Source organism: Bombina bombina, chromosome 2, assembly GCF_027579735.1.
Source record: "Bombina bombina isolate aBomBom1 chromosome 2, aBomBom1.pri, whole genome shotgun sequence".
Taxonomy (NCBI): domain Eukaryota; kingdom Metazoa; phylum Chordata; class Amphibia; order Anura; family Bombinatoridae; genus Bombina; species Bombina bombina.
This window is the reverse complement of record NC_069500.1, coordinates 221,045,033-221,066,778: the sequence shown is the minus strand read 5'-3', so window position 1 is coordinate 221,066,778 and position 21,746 is coordinate 221,045,033. Positions and strand designations below refer to the sequence as shown.

At 38.6% G+C, this 21,746-nt stretch overlaps 1 protein-coding gene across 1 annotated transcript; it reads left to right on the top strand.

The window, feature by feature from the left end:
* The first annotated feature begins 20,777 nt into the window (after positions 1-20,777).
* LOC128647731 (nucleoplasmin-like protein NO29) lies at positions 20,778-21,525 on the top strand. Its single transcript, XM_053700468.1, has one exon. It carries the CDS (start codon positions 20,847-20,849, stop codon positions 21,192-21,194), a length of 348 nt encoding a protein of 115 aa, XP_053556443.1. The 5' UTR covers positions 20,778-20,846; the 3' UTR covers positions 21,195-21,525.
* The last annotated feature ends 221 nt before the right edge of the window (positions 21,526-21,746 follow it).

Below are 21,746 nucleotides of genomic sequence, written 5' to 3'. Positions count from 1 at the left end.
ATTTCCAGTATTCTGTCTTCTAGACCGGATTTGCATCACACAGAGATTAAACAAATACAGAAGTGTCTCCATAGCTTCTGAAATCAAGATTGTAAGTACAATGCTGATATTACTGCCTTTTATATATGCCTAGACTGGCGTCTACATTGACTTTCCTATGCTTTTATACCTTGCCCGCCACCTAAATGGTGGCGAGGCAAAAATAACGAGGTGGGAGTGGAAATTGTAGCGAGCAGACAAATAGATTTTTTAGTACATTAGTTTATGGCGAGTTGTTGGTCAAATATGTCTAATTATAGTGAAAAATGGAGAGGTAACAAGGTTTGGCGGATAAGTACGCTCGCAATTTTAAATATGCGAGTTTGAACATAGTTGAAGACTTTGTACATATCAGTTTGCGAGTTTTGACGCGAGATTTTTTGCGGGTAGCTCGCTGACTGCTTAGTACATGGAGTCTTTTATGTCTTACTTTATTAATGCCATTCTCATTATAATATACACTGACCTAGCTAGTTGCTAGTTGTTACTGCAATATACTTCTTGGGAGTGGCAGCAACGGACCTCAATATACAATATTATATATCTACTTAGACTTATTTTTCAAGTTTTATGTTTTACTTAGCAGCGTAATGGGGTTTATGATCTGAGCTTATACACATTTGCCAATTTCTTTCTCTATAGAACTATGTAATCATCAGGTTTTAGGTCCCTCAAATTTGATATTTGTCATTTTATTACAGCACTTTTGTTGTTGTTTTTTCTCTGCTAATATGATCTAGTTTTTATGCTGTTAAATTAGCCATTCAGAAAAAGTAGGTAGGCTTCATTTTCACACTTAGTTCACTTATCCACAGTGCTTATTAGTTGATCAAAATAACCAACAAGGATTGCTAAATATATTTTAAAAATAAATATGAACCCTCTTAGAATTCATTAGAGCATGTTACCAGCAAAGGGGTTAAACACATAGTTAACCCCTTAAGGACCAGCAACGTACCCTGTATGTCGCTGGCCTTTTTTTGGGACTTGATTGTTTTATAGCGCGGTCTTGCCACCAGCATTGAGACTGCTCTGTTCCACAAAGCCTGCTGGAGGGAGTGCATTAATAGCGTGTTCTTGCTAGACTTGTGCTATTATGTCCTAAAAAACCCTTAACGACCAGTGACATACAGGGTACATTGTGGTCATTAAGGGGTTAAAGTACTGCTCGGGACCAGTAGAACAGTGCTAATACTGAGTAGAAACTGCTGCTTATTGCACAACCCAGCTGTGAAAAAATAGAGATTATTTTAAAGGAAAGAATTGTTTGTTACATAAAGTCAAACAAATTACAGGATCAAAGAAAGATCATGTTTTTTTGAGTTATCTAACGTAACTTTATAACATGTAAGTGATAGATCCGCAGTAGATGCAGCTTTTCGAGGCTTTGTAAAGCATCTAACTTTGCCTCACACATCAAACTAATATATAAACAATATCACCTTGGACTATACTTGAAAGACAACAGTGTTTTAATTAATGCAGAACAACTAAAGAAGAAGGTTGTATCTAGTCATATTTATATATCGGTTTGGTGCTTGCACCTTTTAATGTTTTTTAACATGTTTGTTATTGATATTGGTAAACGCTTCAAGAAAAGTTGTGTGTTTTTGCAGATGATACTCTAAAATGTGTAGCAGAAAATTGACTCGCACGCTCTTGTGATTGATAGCCCCTTCAGTCCCGCAATTGGTTGTGTGAATGAAGGGGCGGGCATTGATCAACAGATCCGCTGCCCGTATGTAGCAAGGGCAGATGGACAGCTTCACAAGCCTGTTAGTACTTGGAGCCCATTGACTATTAATATTAAAAACAACTAACAAGCAAATTAGAGGATTAGAAAAATAAGTGGTATCTAAAATTTAAGGTCACAAGCATTATTTATTGAAAAAATCAAAGCATAATATACTCAATGGTAATTTACTGACATAAACAAAAGAGAAATTGAACTTAAATAGATTGAAAGGTCAATCTAAGCTTGAATACTGGTGCATGGGCTCTCACAGCATATGTGCATGTGCCACTGAAAAACAGTAATACATTTTACTATAAGCATTTTCGTGATGGAAGTATATTCTAAAAAATGATTCTATTTAAAGTTAAATTGTGCTCATGCACTTCTCAATTTTGATCTTTCTATTCCTTTAAAAAAAAATAATAAAAAATATATATTTAAAAAATGTTTAAGAAAATTTTAATTTGTAAAAATGCTGCTCACCTTATCATTGTTGAGGGTCTTCACAGGAGTCCAAATAAATACCACAGAAATAATTTATTTTTTTAGACATAATAAATGTCATTCAAAATATTGCCTTACTATAAAAATACAACCAGGAGAATTAAAGGGACAGTACACTGTAAAATTGTTTTTCCATAAATGTATTTTAAATGACTTGTTATACCAACTGCAGAGTATAAAATATTTGAGAAATTGCATTTTCGGGTTTATTTGTGTATCTGAAGTACCTGGTTTTGTGCTTTGAAACCACAGCCTATTACAATGGGTTGAGCTTCAGGTAATATCAGATCTCATTATGTTATCAATTTTATGTACACAGACTTGCTTCCTTATCTTATATTCGTCTGGAACACCAAAGCTCAATACATAGAGAGAACAATGGAAAATTATCATTTTATTACTTAACTATCCTGCCCCCACTGAGGTTGTAATCTCTTCTGCTGGCTGTGTTTACTTAGGCTTGTCAATATCGTATACGCCAGTATCAAAACTTTCAGTTTAAGTTGGGAAACCACAAGCTAAATCAGCTATTTCAAATGCTGAAATAGGAGTAAAGGAGCCATTTGCAGCCAATTTAATACACTAGCAGGTAAAAAGGTTCATTGGGAATAATTTAAAGGGGAGAAAGTTTTTGGGTGAACTGTCCCTTTAATGACAATGTTAAGGTTTTGTTAGTGTTTCCAAAAAAAACAAAAACTTATACACCTATGTTTGATTTACAATAGGACATAATTTATGTAAAATTTGAATTTGAAAAATGCTGCTCACATTATCATTGGCTAGGGTCTTCACATGAGTCCAAATAAATACCACGGAAATATATATATATATATATATATATATATATTTTTTTTTTTTTTAAATAATTTTTTAATTAAAGAGAGGTTTGGTTTACAACATGTCATACAAAACATTTGATATTGTTCTAGGTTACATAGAGTAGATTACATAGAGTAGATTCGAAGTAGTCATCATCAAGGGTATACAAGTCTGGCAACATATGATAAGAAGACATCTGGTAATACAATAGATCCAGGTGAATGACATTTGCACCTGTCACAACTCTCTCATTTTTATATAAATACAAATAGCAATATTAAACAATAAAACGTCAAAACATCAAACAATGCTTTCCATGAGACAAGATAGATGTCTCATGAGATAAATACATTCAATATTTGAAGAATTAGGTGCATGTGAAGGGGTAATGGTTTCCATTCTAAGTGAAGGGTATGGTTACATTATTATCTACACTCTTAACTGCCAGTACTGTTCTTACAGGGCGGCGGGTCTGGGTTGGGGCCTGTGTTGTCTAAATTTTGCCTCTAGAAATAGGGGGAGTTTATTCCGTTTATAAAATCAATATTGTTCTAATGGGATGGTTTCATTCATTTGTTCCTTCCACAAATGGTGTGTAGGTATAAATGTATTAAGTGGTTTAATTGTGAATGTTTGAGCCAGGAGGTAAATGCCCCGTTTAATACGTTGTGGAGATCTGTTCATGATTTTAGTTTCCCCTGCTCTAAAGTGTCAATGATCGGGACTGTATAGGGGATATCCCATGTTACCACTATTTTCCCCGTTGATTCATATCCTCCCATAAACTCCATATTTGGAGATATTGGGGTCAGTGGGAAGTAAGGGGTGGACATTTTCGGTGTAGTTAAGACCAAGTGATCCCAGCTACCAAATATGTGTCTATATAGTTGTGACTTATAACAGAATGTGGGCCGTATGTTTTTAGGCATCCAGCATAAAGCACCAGGGCTTGGGGTTATTAAAATCTGTTGAGGGAAATCCAAGCCTTATCTTCTTTTTTATTGTGCCAATCTAGTATCTGTTGTAGTATTATAGCTTTATAATAGGACTCAAGTTTAGGGACTCCTAATCCCCTCCCGCAAGCGGTCTATACATAGTTGCTGCATTTATATGAGGGCGAGTTTTACCCAATACAAATGTATTGATGAGTTTTTGCAATTGCAGAAGATAGGATTTAGGGAGCGAAATTGGTGTATGTAAAGTACTCTGGGGAGTATAGTCATCTTGATGGATTGCATTCTTCCCCACCAAGAGAGTGGTCTGTCCTGCCATGTAAGCAGAGTATGTCGGGTAGAGTTAAGTAAGGACTTATAATTGTTTTCGAAAAGTTGTGATATCTGAGGGGTTAAATGTATGCCTAAGTATTTTAGTTTACCGGAATGTGTTTGTATGGGCAGATTTGCTGGAGACGTTTAAATTTGGTCCCTGGCTGAGTTATGTTAAGGACTTCAGATTTCTGTTTATTGATTGAGAAATTAGATAGGTTACTGAAGTTATCAAATTCTTCTAATGTGGGGGGTAGGGAATAAATCAGGGATGAGATCATCAATAAGACATCATCTGCAAACATCAATATTTTGTATTCGTTTGGTCCTATTTTAAGTCCAGCAATATTCAGGTTGTTCCTGATATGGGATGCCATCGCTTCCATTGTTAATACAAATAATAGGGGGTAAAGCGGGCAGCCCTGTCTTGTACCGTTACATATCGAAAAGCCCTGGGACAAGACTCCATTCACTCTCACCCTTGCTGTGGGCGTGGCGTAAAGATTGAATATTCAATATAAGTGCAATGTTCTTTGTAAGAAAACCCAATTCAGCCTGTCAAAGGCTTTCTCCGCATCAGTGGAGGCCAGGACCATGGGTTGGTTAGTTGCGTGAGCATATTCTATCAGGAGTAAAGCTCTGATAGTGTTGTCTCTGGTCTCCCTGCATGGCACAAAGCCAGCTTGGTCAACATGGAGTATGGAGGGCATAATGGGATTAAGTCTTCTGGCTATAATTTTTGCGAAACATTTTATATCACCGTTTGGTAGTGATATAGGGTGATAGTTGCTCGGGTCGTTTGCTGATTTGACCTGTTTATGGATCACCGAAATGTGAGCTTCCAATTGTTGAGGCGAGAAGTGACCTTCCTGATCTAGTGTATTAAATATTTTAGCTAAATGCGGTGTTAGTATTTTTCTGAACTGTTTATAATAGAGATTAGTAAAGCCGTCTGACCCTGTGCTTTTTTTGCGTGGGTATACTTTTGATTGCATCTAAAATTTCCCTATTGTTAATTGGGACCGCTAGGGATTGAGATAGAGAGGCCCATTTATCAAGCTCTGTATGGAGCTTGTGGGCCTGTGTTTCTGGCGAGTCTTCAGACTCGCCAGAAACAGCAGTTATGAAGCAGTGGTCTAAAAACCGCTGCTCCATAACCCTGTCTGCCTGCTCTGAGCAGGCGGACAGGAATTGCCACAATTCAACCCAATCGAGTACGATCGGGTTGATTGATACCTCCCTGCTGGCGGGCGATTGACCGCGAGTCTGCAGTGGGCGGCGTTGCACCAGCAGCTCTTGTGAGCTGCTGGTGCAATGCTGAATACGGAGAGCGTATGGCTTTCCGCATTCAGCGAGATCTTGCAGACCTGATCCGCACTGTCAGATCAGGTCTGCAAGACCTTTGATACATAGGCCTCATAGTCTCTGGGATCACTGGGAGCCGAGCCCTTTCAAGATATTGATCTATCTTGGGGATATCAGTAGACGAGCTAGTCTGATGGATGTTATAGAGCTCAGTGTAGTAGGTGTTGAAAGTATTTGCTATTTTTCTACAGTTAAAAGTATCTGTATTGTCTGTCTTGGTCAATTTATGGATATAGCTTGTCTGTTTTTTAACAGATCTGGCTAGTAGAGTACCCGCTTTGTTGCCCTCAGTAAAGTATAATTTTTTAAGGTAATAGGCCTTTCTATGCACTTCTTTGTTTAACAAATTATTTAAGTTTTGTCTTGCTGCTAGGAGGTTATCGGTATTAGTGTCACTTGAGGGGTTGCTCATGTGAGCAAGCTCAGCCTCACGAAATTGGCTCAGTAATTTGTTATATTCTGTCTTATAAGTTTTAAGTAAAATAGCCTTTTGTTTGAGGAATTCTCCCCTAATTACTGCCTTATGGGCTTCCCATATTGTTTGTGGTGAGGTTTGGTCAGTGTCGTTGTATTGAAAATACTCATGCAGTGCCCGCACTATTTTATCTTTTATGTGGGGTTGAAGTAGGAGTGTGTTATCTAATTTCCAGACAATATCCGAAGAAGGACGGTCTGGTCATTCCAGGTCCACCGACACCGAAGAGTGATCTAACCATGGTGTGGGGCTAGTGTCTGAGTCTTGAACAAGAGGTAAATTTAGCTGGTCTATACAAACATAATCTAATCTAGAGTGAGTTTTGTTGAGATTGGAAAAGAAGGTGAACGTTTTTTTGGGTCGGGTGCTGAATTCTCCACACATCTAGGAGTGTGACAGAGCGTAAACACTGTGTGATCACCTTGAGGGAGTTAGGGGTGTGTGAATTTTTTGCTTTGGAATGATCCAAAGAGGGGTTAAGTGCAACATTGAAGTCCCCCGCCAAAATGACTGTACCCTTTGCTATTCCTAATATCTCTTTAGAGATAGTTCTGAAAAATTGCGCTTGTCCTGTGTTGGGGGCGTATATGTTAACAAGCATGATGGGTTTGGGAAAGAGGTCCCCAACCAGTATCAGATAGCAGCCGTCTTTGTCGGTATACTTGGAGTACAAATTAAAGGGCAGGGAGTTATGGAATAATATGCCCACTCAATTTCTTTTCCTATCTGCATGTGAGTTGAAATAACCTAGAGGGTAGTGTTTAGTGGTAAATGCTGGTTCAGACTGTTGCAGGAAGTGTGTTTCTTGTACGAAAATGATTTCACATTTCTGTTTGTGGAACCAGTTGAAGGCTATTGATCTTTTTGTGGGCAAATTTAAGCCCTTAACGTTTTGTGTTGTAATTTTGAATTTGCAATTGGCCATAACTAAATAAGTGGTTTAAAGGGGATTCAGATGAACCAGTATTATATAAGGGGGTATGGCATGCACTCATCGCAATGGGCCCTGATAGGTACAGTAGTGAGATAGGTGCGGTGTATAATTTAAGAGTACAACCTGCAATGTGAAATAGTTTGTAACCAGATAGAATAAGTTAGGTTTGCATGGGAAACTCCATTGGGAGCAATAGTTTACAAGAATGTAGTCAAAGAACAAAATATTAACAGATAACCACATAACATAACGAAAATTCCAGTAACATTGCATACAATAATATACAGTACATCCTTTCTAGGGGGGGGGAGTACTTCCTAGTTTACTATCAATGGTAAATTATACAGTAAAAGGGACTTCCCTCGGTTCTGAGTTGTTAAGCTAAGAAAGTTTTATTTTTACTAAGGTCCAAAAGAATGCTTTGTGAGCTAACGCTCAAGTCCTAGGATTTATAGAGTCCAAATAAGATTAAACAAAAACATTTAAGCAAGCTACATACTCACTCTTTCCATTCAGTCTCAATTGACAGATGTGTCAGGCAGTGTAGACCTCCTAGCCTACTCATCAGACGTGTACTATAGAGTCCCTCCTTACTTACAAGGAACAGGAGAGAGTCATGTCGGATCATTTAAAGTGGCTATTGAGCCGGAGGCCAAACTGGATCTCTTTCTATTCACTTTCGTCCAGCTTGATCATTGTGGTTTTGGGTTGCCAGGCCTTGTTGAATCTCCATTATCGATAGGCTGGTTTAGGGAGGGTGGTTTCGGTTGCGGTATGTTCAGTTGTTTGCAGAATTGCTCAAGTACATCCGGAGATCTATAGATAGCAACTTGGGAACCCAAGATTACTTTAATGCACAATGGGAACCCCCATCTATAGGGGATCTTTAGGTTCTGCAGATGTGTTGTAAGGTATTTAGCTTCCCTTCACTTGTCCAGTGTTATTGGGCTTAAGTCTGCGTATATTTGTATAGCATCTCCTTCATACAATATTTGCTTGGCCTTCCTTGCGGCACTCATGATTTTCTCTTTATCTGTGAAGAGCTGGAACTTAAGTATGACATCCCTAGGGGGCTTGTCATCCAGTGGTTTTTGCCTAAGTGCCCTGTGGGCCCGTTCCATGGGTAGGTTAGGGGTATCAACATCTTGAAGGAGTGATTGGAAGAGGCCTTGCAGGTGCTGTGGTATTGAGTTTGCCGTTATCTTGCTACGGTGTCCTCTATTGTCAAGGTCTTCAATATGTGCTTGCATTTGGTGTATCATGGAGTCTTGTATGGTTGCAGCATGATTTTACAGGTCACTGTCAGTGTTAATTTGCTCAATGCTTTCCTCCAAGAATGCTACCCTGTCTCCTAGGTCAGAGAGGTCTTTTTTCACCTCTGCTAGGCCTTGTTTTATCATCTTCCCAACGTCTGTTAGGAAAGTAGAGAAGTCTGCTTTGGTGGGTAAGTTTTCAATGTTGGCTTTAGTGAGTGGTTCGTGGTCTTGTTGTGCAGGCAAGCTGGCCTCTGAGTCTAAGGCCTCCATATCTTGTTCCTGTGTGCTTGCGAGGTCCAACCCAGGTGTTTCAAGTACTTTGAATAAGTTATTTAGCTTTGAATAAGATATAGATGATCCTTTAGACGATTTGTCCTGTCTGGGTGTTCTTCTAGATGACATTTCTGAGCGATATCAAAAAAGGCAAAATAAAGAGCAAGTGTGATCCAGAGTTAGGAGTTCTGCTTGCAGACAATAATTTACCCCCAGCTGGAGTATAAATATTTATTAGAGTCTTTAAATGTAGATGGTTTGCAAAAATTGTGCTTAGATTCTCATTTGCTATGTGTCGCTATGACACTGGAATGAAGCCTTTCACATCTATAGTGTGTTATTATTTGTGACTCACATCTGAGTCTATATGTTAGTTATATATTTTTCTACCTGAGGCGTTATGTGCAGCCTTTCCTTAACATTTACCAACATGCCAGTAAACAATAAAGCAAAACAGCTGACACGGCAGTGCAGGGTACTATAACGGTTGCAGCTTTTGCTATTAAAGAGGGAGCCTGATAAGCAGCTCTATTTTAGGTGTCGGTTTGTGTGTCCACTTATTGACTGACCTGGTCGATGACTGCTGTTGTATTGATGCACTTGTGGTGTGCGCTGGCAGTTGAATTAATAACTGCGTGAACACGTTGAAGGTGAGGCCCAAGTCGCGTGGCCAGTTAAGCAGGCTGGATGATGGTTTAGGTCTTTCGTTGCATGGAGCCGTCAGAGGAGCGTATGTACCCGTTTCAAGGGCATCAGCGTATCGACTGCAGTTTCGTATGCAAGCCTGCCTATTGTGAGCTCTGTGCAGATAGTAGGACTGCCAGTATCCGGTCGGGAAGTACACTACATCACGGAGCACTAGTAAGATGCGGCCATATTAGGCGGTGGCCGGCTCCGCGCCCCCAATTTTTTTTTTATATACATAATTAATGTAATTTCAAATATTGCCTTACTATAAAAATACAACTAGAAGAATTAATGACACTGTTAAGGTTTTGTTAGTGTTTCCAAAGATGCAGCCTTTAATGTCTAAAAAATTAGCATATGAAGCTCCTAGGTTTAGCATTCAACTAAGAATACCAAGAGAACAAAGCAAAATTGGTGATAAAAGTAAATTGGAAAGCTGTTTAAAATGACATACCCTATCTGAATCATGAACATTTATTTTGGACTAGACTGTCCCTTTAAGTATGTTATAACTGATATAGTCATATTCTGCTATATTACCTTCAATATGCCCTCATGAGCCATGTAACTACCTCTTTCTGATGGACTGGAATGAGGGCCATCATTTTTTTTTTATTTGAACATAAAGAGGAAATCCAGCTCTTTTCTACTTTAAATTTTTCTTTAAAAAAAAATAAATGGCAGGATTCATGTTAAAATGAAAAAATTGGTGTTGTCTTTTGTTTAACATTATAGGGTATTGCCATTACTCAACTAATAGAAATAAATGGAGATCAAATATTTTTTCATCCGTGCAATAAAATATATTTCCCAGCTCTTGGACATGATTTTAATGCATTATCCAATTTTAGTATGGCATCATTAAATTAGAAGTGAGCAAAACAGCAAAATATAGAAGCTGATGTCACCCTCTTTGGCAAGAAAGAACAAGAAGGTTAAATCACTTTCCTTAGACAGCACAGTTATTTTATTACTTAGAAGTAAATCTTTATTAGATATTACAAAGATATTGTAATTGTTTGTACATTGTATATTTAAGAAAATTATTGGTAAATTATACAGATAATACATTCAAAAGGTAACTGGAAAATAGATGGAATATGCTTACTGCAGCATTACTTTTATAAAGCTATCATTTTGATGTTATAGAAATAAAAAAACTGTAATAAGCTATTTTTTTGTCATAGCATTGAAAAGTGATTGTAAACTCTCATCTTTTTAAAATCAGATCCGGACCGTTAGTGATATTTTAGATGTAGTTTTATTAATCAGTTGTAATGAAGATGAGCTATAACTTTCTTTTTAATATAGATATGAAATTCAAATACCCCACGATCCGCTACCCACTTCAAAAGTAAATGTTTCTGTGAGCTAACAGTTTGAATTGCCATAGGTGCAACAAAAGTGCCATATGGAGAGGGCACTGATTGGACAACAATTTAAAACGTTAGCTCACAGAAAAATGTACTTTTGAAGGGGGCAGCAGAGCGTAGGGTATTTGAATTTCATATTTATATTAAAAAGTAAGTTATAGCGCATCCTCATTACATCTGATGAATGAAACTCTAAATTATCACTAACAGTCTGAATCTAATTTTAAAAAGGGGAGAGTTTACCATCACTTTAAGATTTTTCCCATATACCTAAAAATAATATGAATAGATTAATTTAATTGCAACACATACTTAAAGGGACAGTCAACACCAACGGGCCAATTTATCATTGTGCAGGCGGACATGATCCTCTGTAACGGATCATGTACGCCGCACATCGATAAATGCCGACAGCATACGTTGTCGGCATTTATCATTGCACAAGCATTTGTGCAATGCCGCCCCCTGAACATTCACGGCCGCTAGCAGTGGGGATTCAATCATCCCAATCGGGATGATTGCTGTCCGCTGTCTCATAGGTGTCGGACGAGTTAAGGAGCAGAGGTCTTAAGACCGCTGCTTCTTAACTTCAGTTTCAGGGGAACCTGAAACTACAGGGTAAATTCCAGCATCCACTGCTTGATAATCTACCCCCAAAAAAGATAGATAATCCCTTTATTACCAATTCCCAGTTTAGCAAAAGTAACACTGTTATATTAATACACTTTTTACCTATGTGATTACCTTGTATCTAAGCCTCTGCAGACTGCCCCTTTTTCTTAGTTCTTTTTGACAGACATGCATTTTAGAAAATCAGTGCTGGTTCACAAATAACTCCACTGGAGTGAGCACAATGTTTTATTTATATGGTACACATGAACTATTGCCCTCTAGCTGTGAAAAACCTGACAAAATGCACTGAGATAGGAAGCGGCCTTTAAGGGATTAGAAATTAGCATATGAGCTTACCTAGGTTTAGCTTTCAACAAAGGTCTTGCCATCTCTGGGTTACTTCCTAAATTTGTTGTTCTGCATAGCCTCAAAAGCTGCAAATGCATCTTAATAAAGTTACCCATAATGGGGCAGATTACAAGATTACAAGTGATAGCCCAATATCGCTGGACTGTGCTACCTACTATTAGTCCATTGCTTGATATTAAAAGTCCATGGTAAAGCTTGTTAACCATGGAAGGCTTAGCTCGGCTGACTTTGCTCAAGCGCATCCAATACTTTCAATGGATATCGCGAACACACTAACTTGCGATGGTGTTACAAGTTAAAAGTTATAATTTTTGCTTGAGTGAAAGCTGAAACTGTGCTAAAATATTTAGCGCGATGAAGTAAACCGTAAGGGTTAAAAAAGTTGCAAAAAAACACATGTAATATATATGTGTGTATAAATGTGTATACATGTGTATTTATGTGTAAATATCTATGTGCACACATACATACAAATATAAACATACACGTGTATATATATATATATATATATATATATACAGTATATATATATATATATATATATATATATATATATATATACACCCTTCCAAGTCTTCATTTATTATTATTATACTTTATTTATAAAGCACCATCATGGAACTATCATAACATCATGGTTCCATTAGTATTACAAGTTGGAAAATGATTTTTCACTAGCGGTAGCCCGAGAAGCACAAAAATCACTAGCGGACTTTTCGCGTGCGCGTGCATCTGTTCCCCCATAGAAATCAATGGAGAAAAAAAAAGTCGGTAAAAAAAAAATAACAACCTACTCGTGAAAACGGAAAAAAAAGTGAAAAAAAAACAACAGCCTACCATAAGTACCTAGCCTAATAACCCCTAAACCGCCCTCCCCCCACATCACAAACACTAAAAAAAACTTAACCCCTAAACCACCATCCCCCACATAGCAAACTAACTAATTACACTATTAACAACTAAACTGCCATCCCCCACATCGCAAACTAACACCTAGATTTAGAGTTTGGCATTAGCCGTCAAAAGCAGCGTTAAGGGGTCCTAACGCTGCTTTTTACCACCCGCTGATATTTAGAGTCAGACAGGAAAGGGTCTAACGCTCACTTCCTCACCGCGACTCCAGGCTACCGCAGATCCCCTTACGCCAATTGCGTATCCTATCTTTTCAATGGGATCTGCCTAACGCAGAGTCTTGGGAGAAGTGAGCGGTAGACCCTCTACCGACAAGACTCCTACCGCCAAAAAAAGTCAGTATTTAAGAGCTTTTTGGGCTAACGCGTGAATATAAAGCTCTTAACTACTGTGCTACAAAGTACACTAACACCCATAAACTACCAATGTACCCCTAAACCGAGGCCCCCCCACATCGCAAACACTATAATAAAAATGTTTAACCCCTAATCTGCCGACCGGACACCACCGCCACCTACATTATACCTTTAAACCCCTAATCTGCTGCCCCTAACATCATTGACCCCTATATTATATTTATTAACCCCTAATCTGCCCCCCCAATGTCGCCGCTACCTTACCTACACTTATTATTATTATTATTGTAATTTAGTGTTTTTTTTTGTATTATAGAATAGTTTATTTTATTTTATTTTAATTTAGCTAATTGTAGGTAATTAATTTAATTAATTTAATGATAGTGTAGTGTTAGGTATATTTGTAACTTAGGTTAGAATTTATTTTACAGGTAATTTTGTACTTATTTTAACTAGGTAGCTATTAAATAGTTATTAACTATTTAATAGCTATTGTACCTAGTTAAAATAAATACAAAGTTGACTGTAAAATAAATATAAACCCTAAAATAGCTACAATGTAACTATTAGTTATATTGTAGCTCTATTAGGGTTTATTTGATAGGTAAGTATTTAGTTTTAAATAGGATTAATTTAGTTAATTTTAGGAATATTATTTTGTTTCATTTAAATTATATTTATGTTAGGGGGGTGTTAGGGTTAGGGTTAGAGTTAGGTTTAGGGGTTAATAACTTTATTATAGTAGCGGCGACGGTGCAGGTGGGAGATTAGGGGTTAATAATTGTAGGTAGGTGGCGGCGATGTTAGGGAGGGCAGATTAGGGGTTAATACTATTTATTATGGTGTTTGCGAGGCGGGAGTGCTGCGGTTTAGGGGTTAATAAGTGTAGTTAGGTAGCGGCAACATTGGGGGGGGCAAAATAGGGGTTAATAAATATAAAATAGGGGTTGGCGGTGTTAGGGGCAGCAGATTAGGGGTTCATAGGGATAATGTAGGTTGCGGCGGTGTCCGGAGCGGCAGATTAGGGGTTAATAGTATAATGCAGGTGTCAGCAATAGCGAGGGCGGCAGATTAGGGGTTAATAAGTGTAAGGTTAGGGGTGTTTAGACTCGGGGTTCATGTTAGGGTGTTAGGTGTAGACTTAGAGAGTGTTCCCCATAGGAAACAATGGGGCTGCGTTAGGAGCTGAACGCTGCTTTTTTGCAGGTGTTTTTTTTCAGCCCAAACTGCCCCATTGTTTCCTATGGGGATATCGTGCACGAGCACTTTTTTCCAGCTTACCACTACCGTATGCAACGCTGGTATTGAGGGTTGATGTGAAGCTAAATTAGGCTCAACGCACCCTTTTCTGAGCCTAACACAGCCCATCAGACAACTCTAAATACCAGCGTTGTCTTAAGGGTGCGCTGGGAAAAAAAAAGCAGCATTAGCTACGCGGGTCTTTACCGACAAAACTCTAAATAAACTTTTACAGCTAAACCCCTAACATAATACCCCCTAAACTAACTAAATTAACTTTTACAGCTAAACCCCCTAACCTAATACCCCCTAACTTAAAGGGACATTAAACCCCACATTTTTATTTCATGATTCAGATAGAGAATACGATTTTAAACAACATTCCAGTTTACTTCTGTTTTCTAATTTGCTTCATTCTTTAGATATCCTTTGTTGAAGAAATAGCAATGCACATGGGTGAGCCATTCACACAAAGAATCTATGTGCAGCCACCAATCAAAAGCTACTAAGCCTATCTAGATATGCTTTTCAGCACAGGATATCAAGAGAATTTTAGCAAATTAGATAATTGAAGTAAATTAGAAAGTTGTTTAAAATTGCATGCTCATTCTAAATCATGAAAGAAAAAATGTGGGTTTCATGTCCCTTTAACCCAAATTAAAATACCCATAAATTAACTTAAAAAAATCCTAACTACCTTTAAAAAACAAAAAACGTACCTGTAAAATTAAATTCAAACCTAAGCTTACCTTAAAATAAAAAAAATCTACCATTACTGTAAATAAATATATGTATATTAAAGCACTTTGCATGCCTTTTTTTTCTAAGACCTGATAACTCATATCTTTGAGCTCTTATAAATTTCTAATACAATTTTTATTTTTAAATGTGATTTACCATGAGCTTGTAATATCATGTTTTGAGCTAATATTAGTGCAGTTCAGTTATCCCGCTTATCACTTCCTGCGCTATCATTATTGCACCACTTGTAATCTGGCCCATGTTTTGATGTCTGAATAGTTTATGGACTCTAGCCTTGTTAAGATTATTTAGCTATTTATTTCATATTTGAGTGCTTTTAATATGACAGAACTGCATTTTCTATATTGAACATACAATGTGGACTTATTGTGTGATTGTTCATACTCATAAATCTGCAACAAGAGATGCTTTTTTATTTTAGAGTTGATTTTAATTCCGATTATCCTAACTTGTGAAGTTATAGGGGTCAATTTATCAAGCTCCGTACAGAGCTTGATTCCCCGTGTTTCCGGCGAGCCTTCAAGCTCGCCGGAAACAGAAGAAGAAGCCCCATAACCTGTCCGCCTGCTCTGAGGCGGCAGACAGAAATCAACCCGATCGAATACGATCGGGTTGATTGACACCCCCTGCTAGTGGTCAATTAGCCGCAAATCTGAAGGGGGCGGCATTGCACCAGCAGTTCACAAAAACAACTGGTGCAATGATAAATGCTGACAGCGTATGCTGTCGGCATTTATCAATGTGCAGCGTACCTGATACGTTACATGGTATCATGTCCGCTCGCACATTAATAAATTGACCCTATAATCTTGAGATTAATATTTTGCTATCTTTCTTTTACTATTCTTAAATGCAGCTTTTCAAAGTACTGAGAAAAAACAATAACTGAGACATTTTAAAAGAAAAAAGACAGTAAGGACCAAAAAGAATCAGTCAATGACATAGTTATTCAAATAAACCAAGTAGAAATGGCCCAATCAGCTGAGTTATAATGTCCATAAATAGTCAAACAAACTCTCCAACCTCTTTCTTGCTTGATACTCAAAGATGAAATTTTTTATTACAAAACCATAGACTCATATTTTGCTACTTTAAAGCAAACTAACAAAATAAATTTAAGGAGGTATGTTGAATGGGTTTGAAATAAAACTGTTTAAAAAACAAATCTGAGGACCACTCATCTGCACATAAATGTTGATGAAGTGTAGCTGCTTTTAAAAAGGCTTTAGAAGCTGGAGGTCCTCTAACAGAATGAACAGAAAAAAGAGGTGTCAATTCCTGCTTCTTTCATGACCCATTTTACCCATCTAGCAATGGAAGTAGAGAAAATAGTAGAGTGAGGAGGAATAAAAGATAAAATAAGTTGATTAGAAGTTGGAAGTCTACAGGGCCGGACTGGGACCAAAAAGAGGGTCACTCCCCCCACCCTGCGCACCATTTCTTATTTAAAGGGACAGTCTAGTAAAAATTTAACTTTCATGATTCGCATAGGGCATGTAATTTTAAACAACATTTCAATGCACATTTATCATCAAATTTGCTTTGTTTTCTTAGTGTTCTTAGTTGAAAGCTGCAAAATTCTATCAGATGATGATAAGTGTTGAGTTCACACAAGTGAGAGGCATCATAACCATGTGTAAAGATAATTCACATAAAATAAGGTGCATAAAGAATGACCCCTATATTAGATTAATATAGTTGTACAGCTACAATGATGCATTAGATGGATATAATGTAGGTTGACCCTGCTTTAGTATATAGTCTCACCCACACATATTTATATAATGACCCTGCACATATATTAATATCACACATAAATAGTGGTATCTTCACTCCCCAGAGATCCTTAGATGCATTCTGTTGAATTTAGTCCCAGTCATGCTACATAGTAACTTACTGATATATACAGATGCTCCTCTACAACGGTCCCTAATCGATAAAAAAAAGGAGATAAGATAAATTCTCAATAGGCCTTTAAAGGGGTGTGTCCATGGACTAGACAGTCTAAACTCTCCTGCTTCCCTGGCAATGCCTTCTCCTCACTTTGGTCAGTATGTGCCTCAGGTACAATGTGCCTTTTTGAGAACATCTAGGTCTATGATGTGCCTAGCATTAAGAAGCATACAGTGACAGTTTCACTGCGGCAAAACATATGCTTCAAATTTTATACACAGAGTAATTGAATAACGTATGTTATAAGAGGTAAATAAGGCTTAGCTCAGTAAGTAGTCTCTGATGTGACATGCAAGATGGATTTAAAACATTTGCTCCCATTTACACCTTGACACACTAAAAATGTTACACAGCATTTTAGCAACATTGAGAATCTGTGAAAGATCACAGGATTTAGACTCTTAATCATACTGGTGATGTTTTTGCTCACCTCACCAGACACTCTTTGGGACCATGACTTACCAGCCCAGCCTTGATGCTGCCTTCCTTGCTCAGCTCACTGCTTCCCTCGCACACTTCCTGCGCACACCACTGGAAATCACTGGGAGGAAGTGATGAAGGTCAGGGAGCGAGAGTTCACGCCGGTCATGTGAGGCCACTGTTAGTTCCCACCCCCGGCCGGATCAATGATTCAAACAAAGCCAGCAGCACCTGTCTTTCCTATACAGTGACCGAGAGTAACTGAGTAAGTTAAGTGGATGCTCAATCTCACGGTCGCTGTATGTATGTCCCCCTGCTTACAGCCATGCTGTATAAGGCAGTACAGGTGCGGCCATTTTAAAGTGTATCAGAGAGGCCCAGTCTGCCTCTGAGCTCAGTCACTGTCAGAGTCAGACGGTAAACAGCTGCACCGGCACCATCTGTCATGATGTCACAACACAGTCTCAGTAACAATAAAATTTTGGGGCAAAGACAGAGGCTAGCCACAGCACTCAGTAATAGTGGGCGGGGCTAAGGCAACCAGCGGCCCACCAGACATTTGCCAGGAATGCCCTATGGCCAGTCCGGGCCTGGAAGTCTAAAAGAAGCAGTTCTATTCATATTCTTTAAGACATTTCTCAGCACATAAATAAGGTTCAGAATGAAGGTAACAATAGAAAATAGAAGAAGATAAGGTTTTAGTTCTGTGAGATAGATAAAAGGTAACTCCTTCAGGAGAAAACATTTAGAATTAAAGTCTAAAGCTTTAGCATCTGATACTCTATGAAAGGAAATAAGACATAAAAGCGTTGCTAATTTAGCCAAAAGTAGTTTTAACCCCTTAACGACCAAGGACGTACGCCACACGTCCTCAAAAAAAGTGCAGTTAATGACCGAGGACGTGTGGCGTACGTCCTTGGTCTGGAAAGCAGCTGGAAGCGATCCTGCTCGCTTCCAGCTGCTTTCCGGTTATTGCAGTGATGCCTCGATATGGAGGCATCCTGCAATAACCCCCCTTGGCCATCTGATGCAGAGAGAGCCACTCTGTGGCCCTCTCTGCACCGGACATCGATGGCCGGTATCGTTGGTGGGTGGGAGCTTACGTGGGAGGCGGGTGGGCGGCCATCGGTGCTCTATGTGGAGTGGAGGGGGGGCGGGATCGGGGGCGGGAGCTACGGGGGCGCGCACGGGAGCGCGCGCGTGCACGGGGGGTGGTGGGCGGGCGCGTGCACGGGGCGGGAGCGGGTGGGAACCGCTACACTACAGAAAAAAAAGTTAAAAGTTAAAAACAGAAATACAGTAAAATGCAATCTAAGGGTCCTGCAAGGGGTTGGGGGTTGGTCTCGGTGGGGGGAGGGAAAGCTACACTACAGAAAAGGGAATTTTTTTTAAAAAAAGGCACATTTTGTTACAAAACTGGGTACTGGCAGACAGCTGCCAGTACCCAAGATGGCGCCCATTATTGCAGAGGGGAAGGGTTAGAGAGCAGTTTGGTGGGGGATCAGAGAGGTTGGGGTCTAAGGGGGGATCCTACACATCAGCATATGGGCCAAATACCTTTTATTTTAGTACTGGCAGAGTTTCTGCCAGTACTTAAGATGGCGGGGACAATTGTGGGGTGGGGGAGGGAAGAGAGCTGTTTGGGAGGGATCAGGGGGTCTGATGTTTCAGGTGGGAGGCTGAGCTCTACACTAAAGCTAAAATTAACCCTGCAAGCTCCCTACAAGCTACATAATTAACCCCTTCACTGCTAGCCATAATACACGTGTGATGCGCAGCGGCATTTAGAGGCCTTCTAATTACCAAAAAGCAATGCCAAAGCCATATTTGTCTGCTATTTCTGAACAAAGGGGATCCCAGAAAAGCATTTACAACCATTTGTGCCATAATTGCAGAAGCTGTTTGTAAATAATTTCAGTGAGAAACCTAAAATTGAGAAAAAATTTACGTTTTTTTTTTAATTTGATCGCATTTGGCGGTGAAATGGTGGCATGAAATATACCAAAATTGGCCTAGATCAATACTTGGGGTTGTCTACTACACTACACTAAAGCTAAAATTACCCCAAAAAGCTCCCTACATGCTCCCTAATTAACCCCTTCACTGCTGGGCATAATACACGTGTGGTGCACAGTGGCATTTAGCGGCCTTCTAATTACCAAAAAGCAACACCAAAGTCATATATGTCTGCTATTTCTGAACAAAGGGGATCCCAGAGAAGAATTTACAACCATTTATGCCATAATTGCACAAGCTGTTTGTAAATAATTTAAGTTAGAAACCAAAAGTTTGTGAAAAAATTTGTGAAAAGTGAACGATTTTTTGTATTTGATTGCATTTGGCGGTGAAATGGTGGCATGAAATATACCAAAATGGGCCTAGATCAATACTTTGGGTTGTCTACTAAAAAAAATATATACATGTCAATGGATATTCAGAGATTCCTGAAAGATATCAGTGCTCTAATGTAACTATCGCTAATTTTGAAAAGAAATGGTTTGGAAATAGCAAAGTGCTACTTGTATTTATGGCCCTATAGTTTACAAAAAAAGCAAAGAACATGTAAAGATGGGGTATTTCTAAACTCAGGACAAAATTTAGAAACTATTTAGCATGGGTGTTTTTGGTGGTTGTAGATGTGTAACAGATTTTGGGGGTCAAAGTTAGAAAAAGTGTGTTTTTTTCCATTTTTTCCTCATATTTTATAATTTTTTTTATAGTAAATTATAAGATATGATGAAAATAATGGTATCTTTAGAAAGTCAATTTAATGGCGAGAAAAACGATATATAATATGTGTGGGTACAGTAAATGAGTAAGAGGAAAATTACAGCTAAACACAAACACCTCAAAAACACACCCCAAACGGACAGAAAATGGAAAAGTGCTGTGGTCATAAAGGGGTTAAAGACAGTAGATGATTAGAAGGCCAGGATTTAAACAGAGAGAAAATAAGATCTACATCCCAAAAGCTAGTATATTTAAGTACAGGGGGTCTTTTAAGTCTAATCGCTTTTATAATCCTGCAAACTAAAGGTCTCCCAACAGGAAGATTGTGAATTAAATCATGTTGAGTGGAAATAGCCAAACACAAAACGTTAATACATCTATATGCCAAACTGGAATTGAAAAGATTATAAAGGAAATTAATGGGATCCACATGTCTTTCCACATGTCTTTCCATGCACCAGCAAAACCATCTGGTCCATGCAGAAAGGTAGCATTTACAGGTTCCAGGAGTCTTGCATGAGGATATTAGCTCCTTCAGAAAGGACTTCAAGAGACCAAGATCCCGGATTGTTGCTGTGGTAAAGAGAAAAATGACACATTCTTCAGACACTTCTCAGGCTGAGGTGCCGATGTGACTCCTCCTTTTCCGCCAGTTCTCTGCACGGAAGAACTTGAAACTTGTGTACTACACGCTGTGAATTGACATCAAAAACCAAATTTTACACTTTCCAAGTGGATGAAGAGGATGATTGTATACATATTCTGTCCATGAACACTATCAGCCTAGGTGACAGTGCCAAAGATGAGTATAACGTTGTAGAAGTAATAGCACATAATCGGGAAGAAGAGGAAGTTGCTGCACAAGTAGCTAATCTAAAGCTTTCATGTCAACCAATGGTGGATGTGGACTGTTTTACGCTGCACCCCCCAGTGATGTTTCGTTTGAAATCCGGCTCTGGTCCTGTTCTAATTGCGGGTCAACATTTAATTACCCGCAATGCTGATGAAGATCTTTCAGATTCCGAAACTAAAGAGTCATCCACTGAGGATGAGGAGGAAGAGGAAGAAACTTTTGCTCCTATCAAACCTGCAAACAAGAAGCTGAGAGTGATTTAGCATCATCTTCGGCTGCCTAGGAATCTGCTTATCACTTACTTGGTTACCTGTGTTTAAAAGATGCACAAATGATGCAGCTATTGAAATGCCAAAGAAAACTGCTGTTCAGCAGTAGAAAATATTGTGATGTGGCACTTTAAACAGACAAGTCAGCTGTGATGCTTTAACTTAGTGCTGCAGTTTGAGGAACTCTAGTTTACAGTTAAAATATGTTTTTCCACATTTCATATGTTCATTGTAAAAATACATGTTCTGTATATTTTATTGCAAAATGTTTAATATTGTAGTATTTAATAAACGACACGTTTCACATTTAAAAAAAAAAAAAAAAGAGACCAAGATCCCCTGAAATGCTCCAAACTACTAGACAAAGAGAACCTACAAGAATGATCTACTTGATGTTGCCATCGGGATCTGTAAGAATGAGGATGAGGAATCGACAGTAGAAGAACAGGGAGTTTGAATGACATCTCAAGAAGAGACAGCTAACAAGGTTGAGTTTGCCAAAGAGGAGTTATTAAGGTGAGAGATAGGAGATCCATGAGAATTATG

Excerpts from the sequence above, each read along its gene's own strand:
- LOC128647731 (XM_053700468.1), top strand. The coding sequence starts at position 20,847 with ATGAACACTATCAGCCTAGGTGACAGTGCCAAAGATGAGTATAACGTT.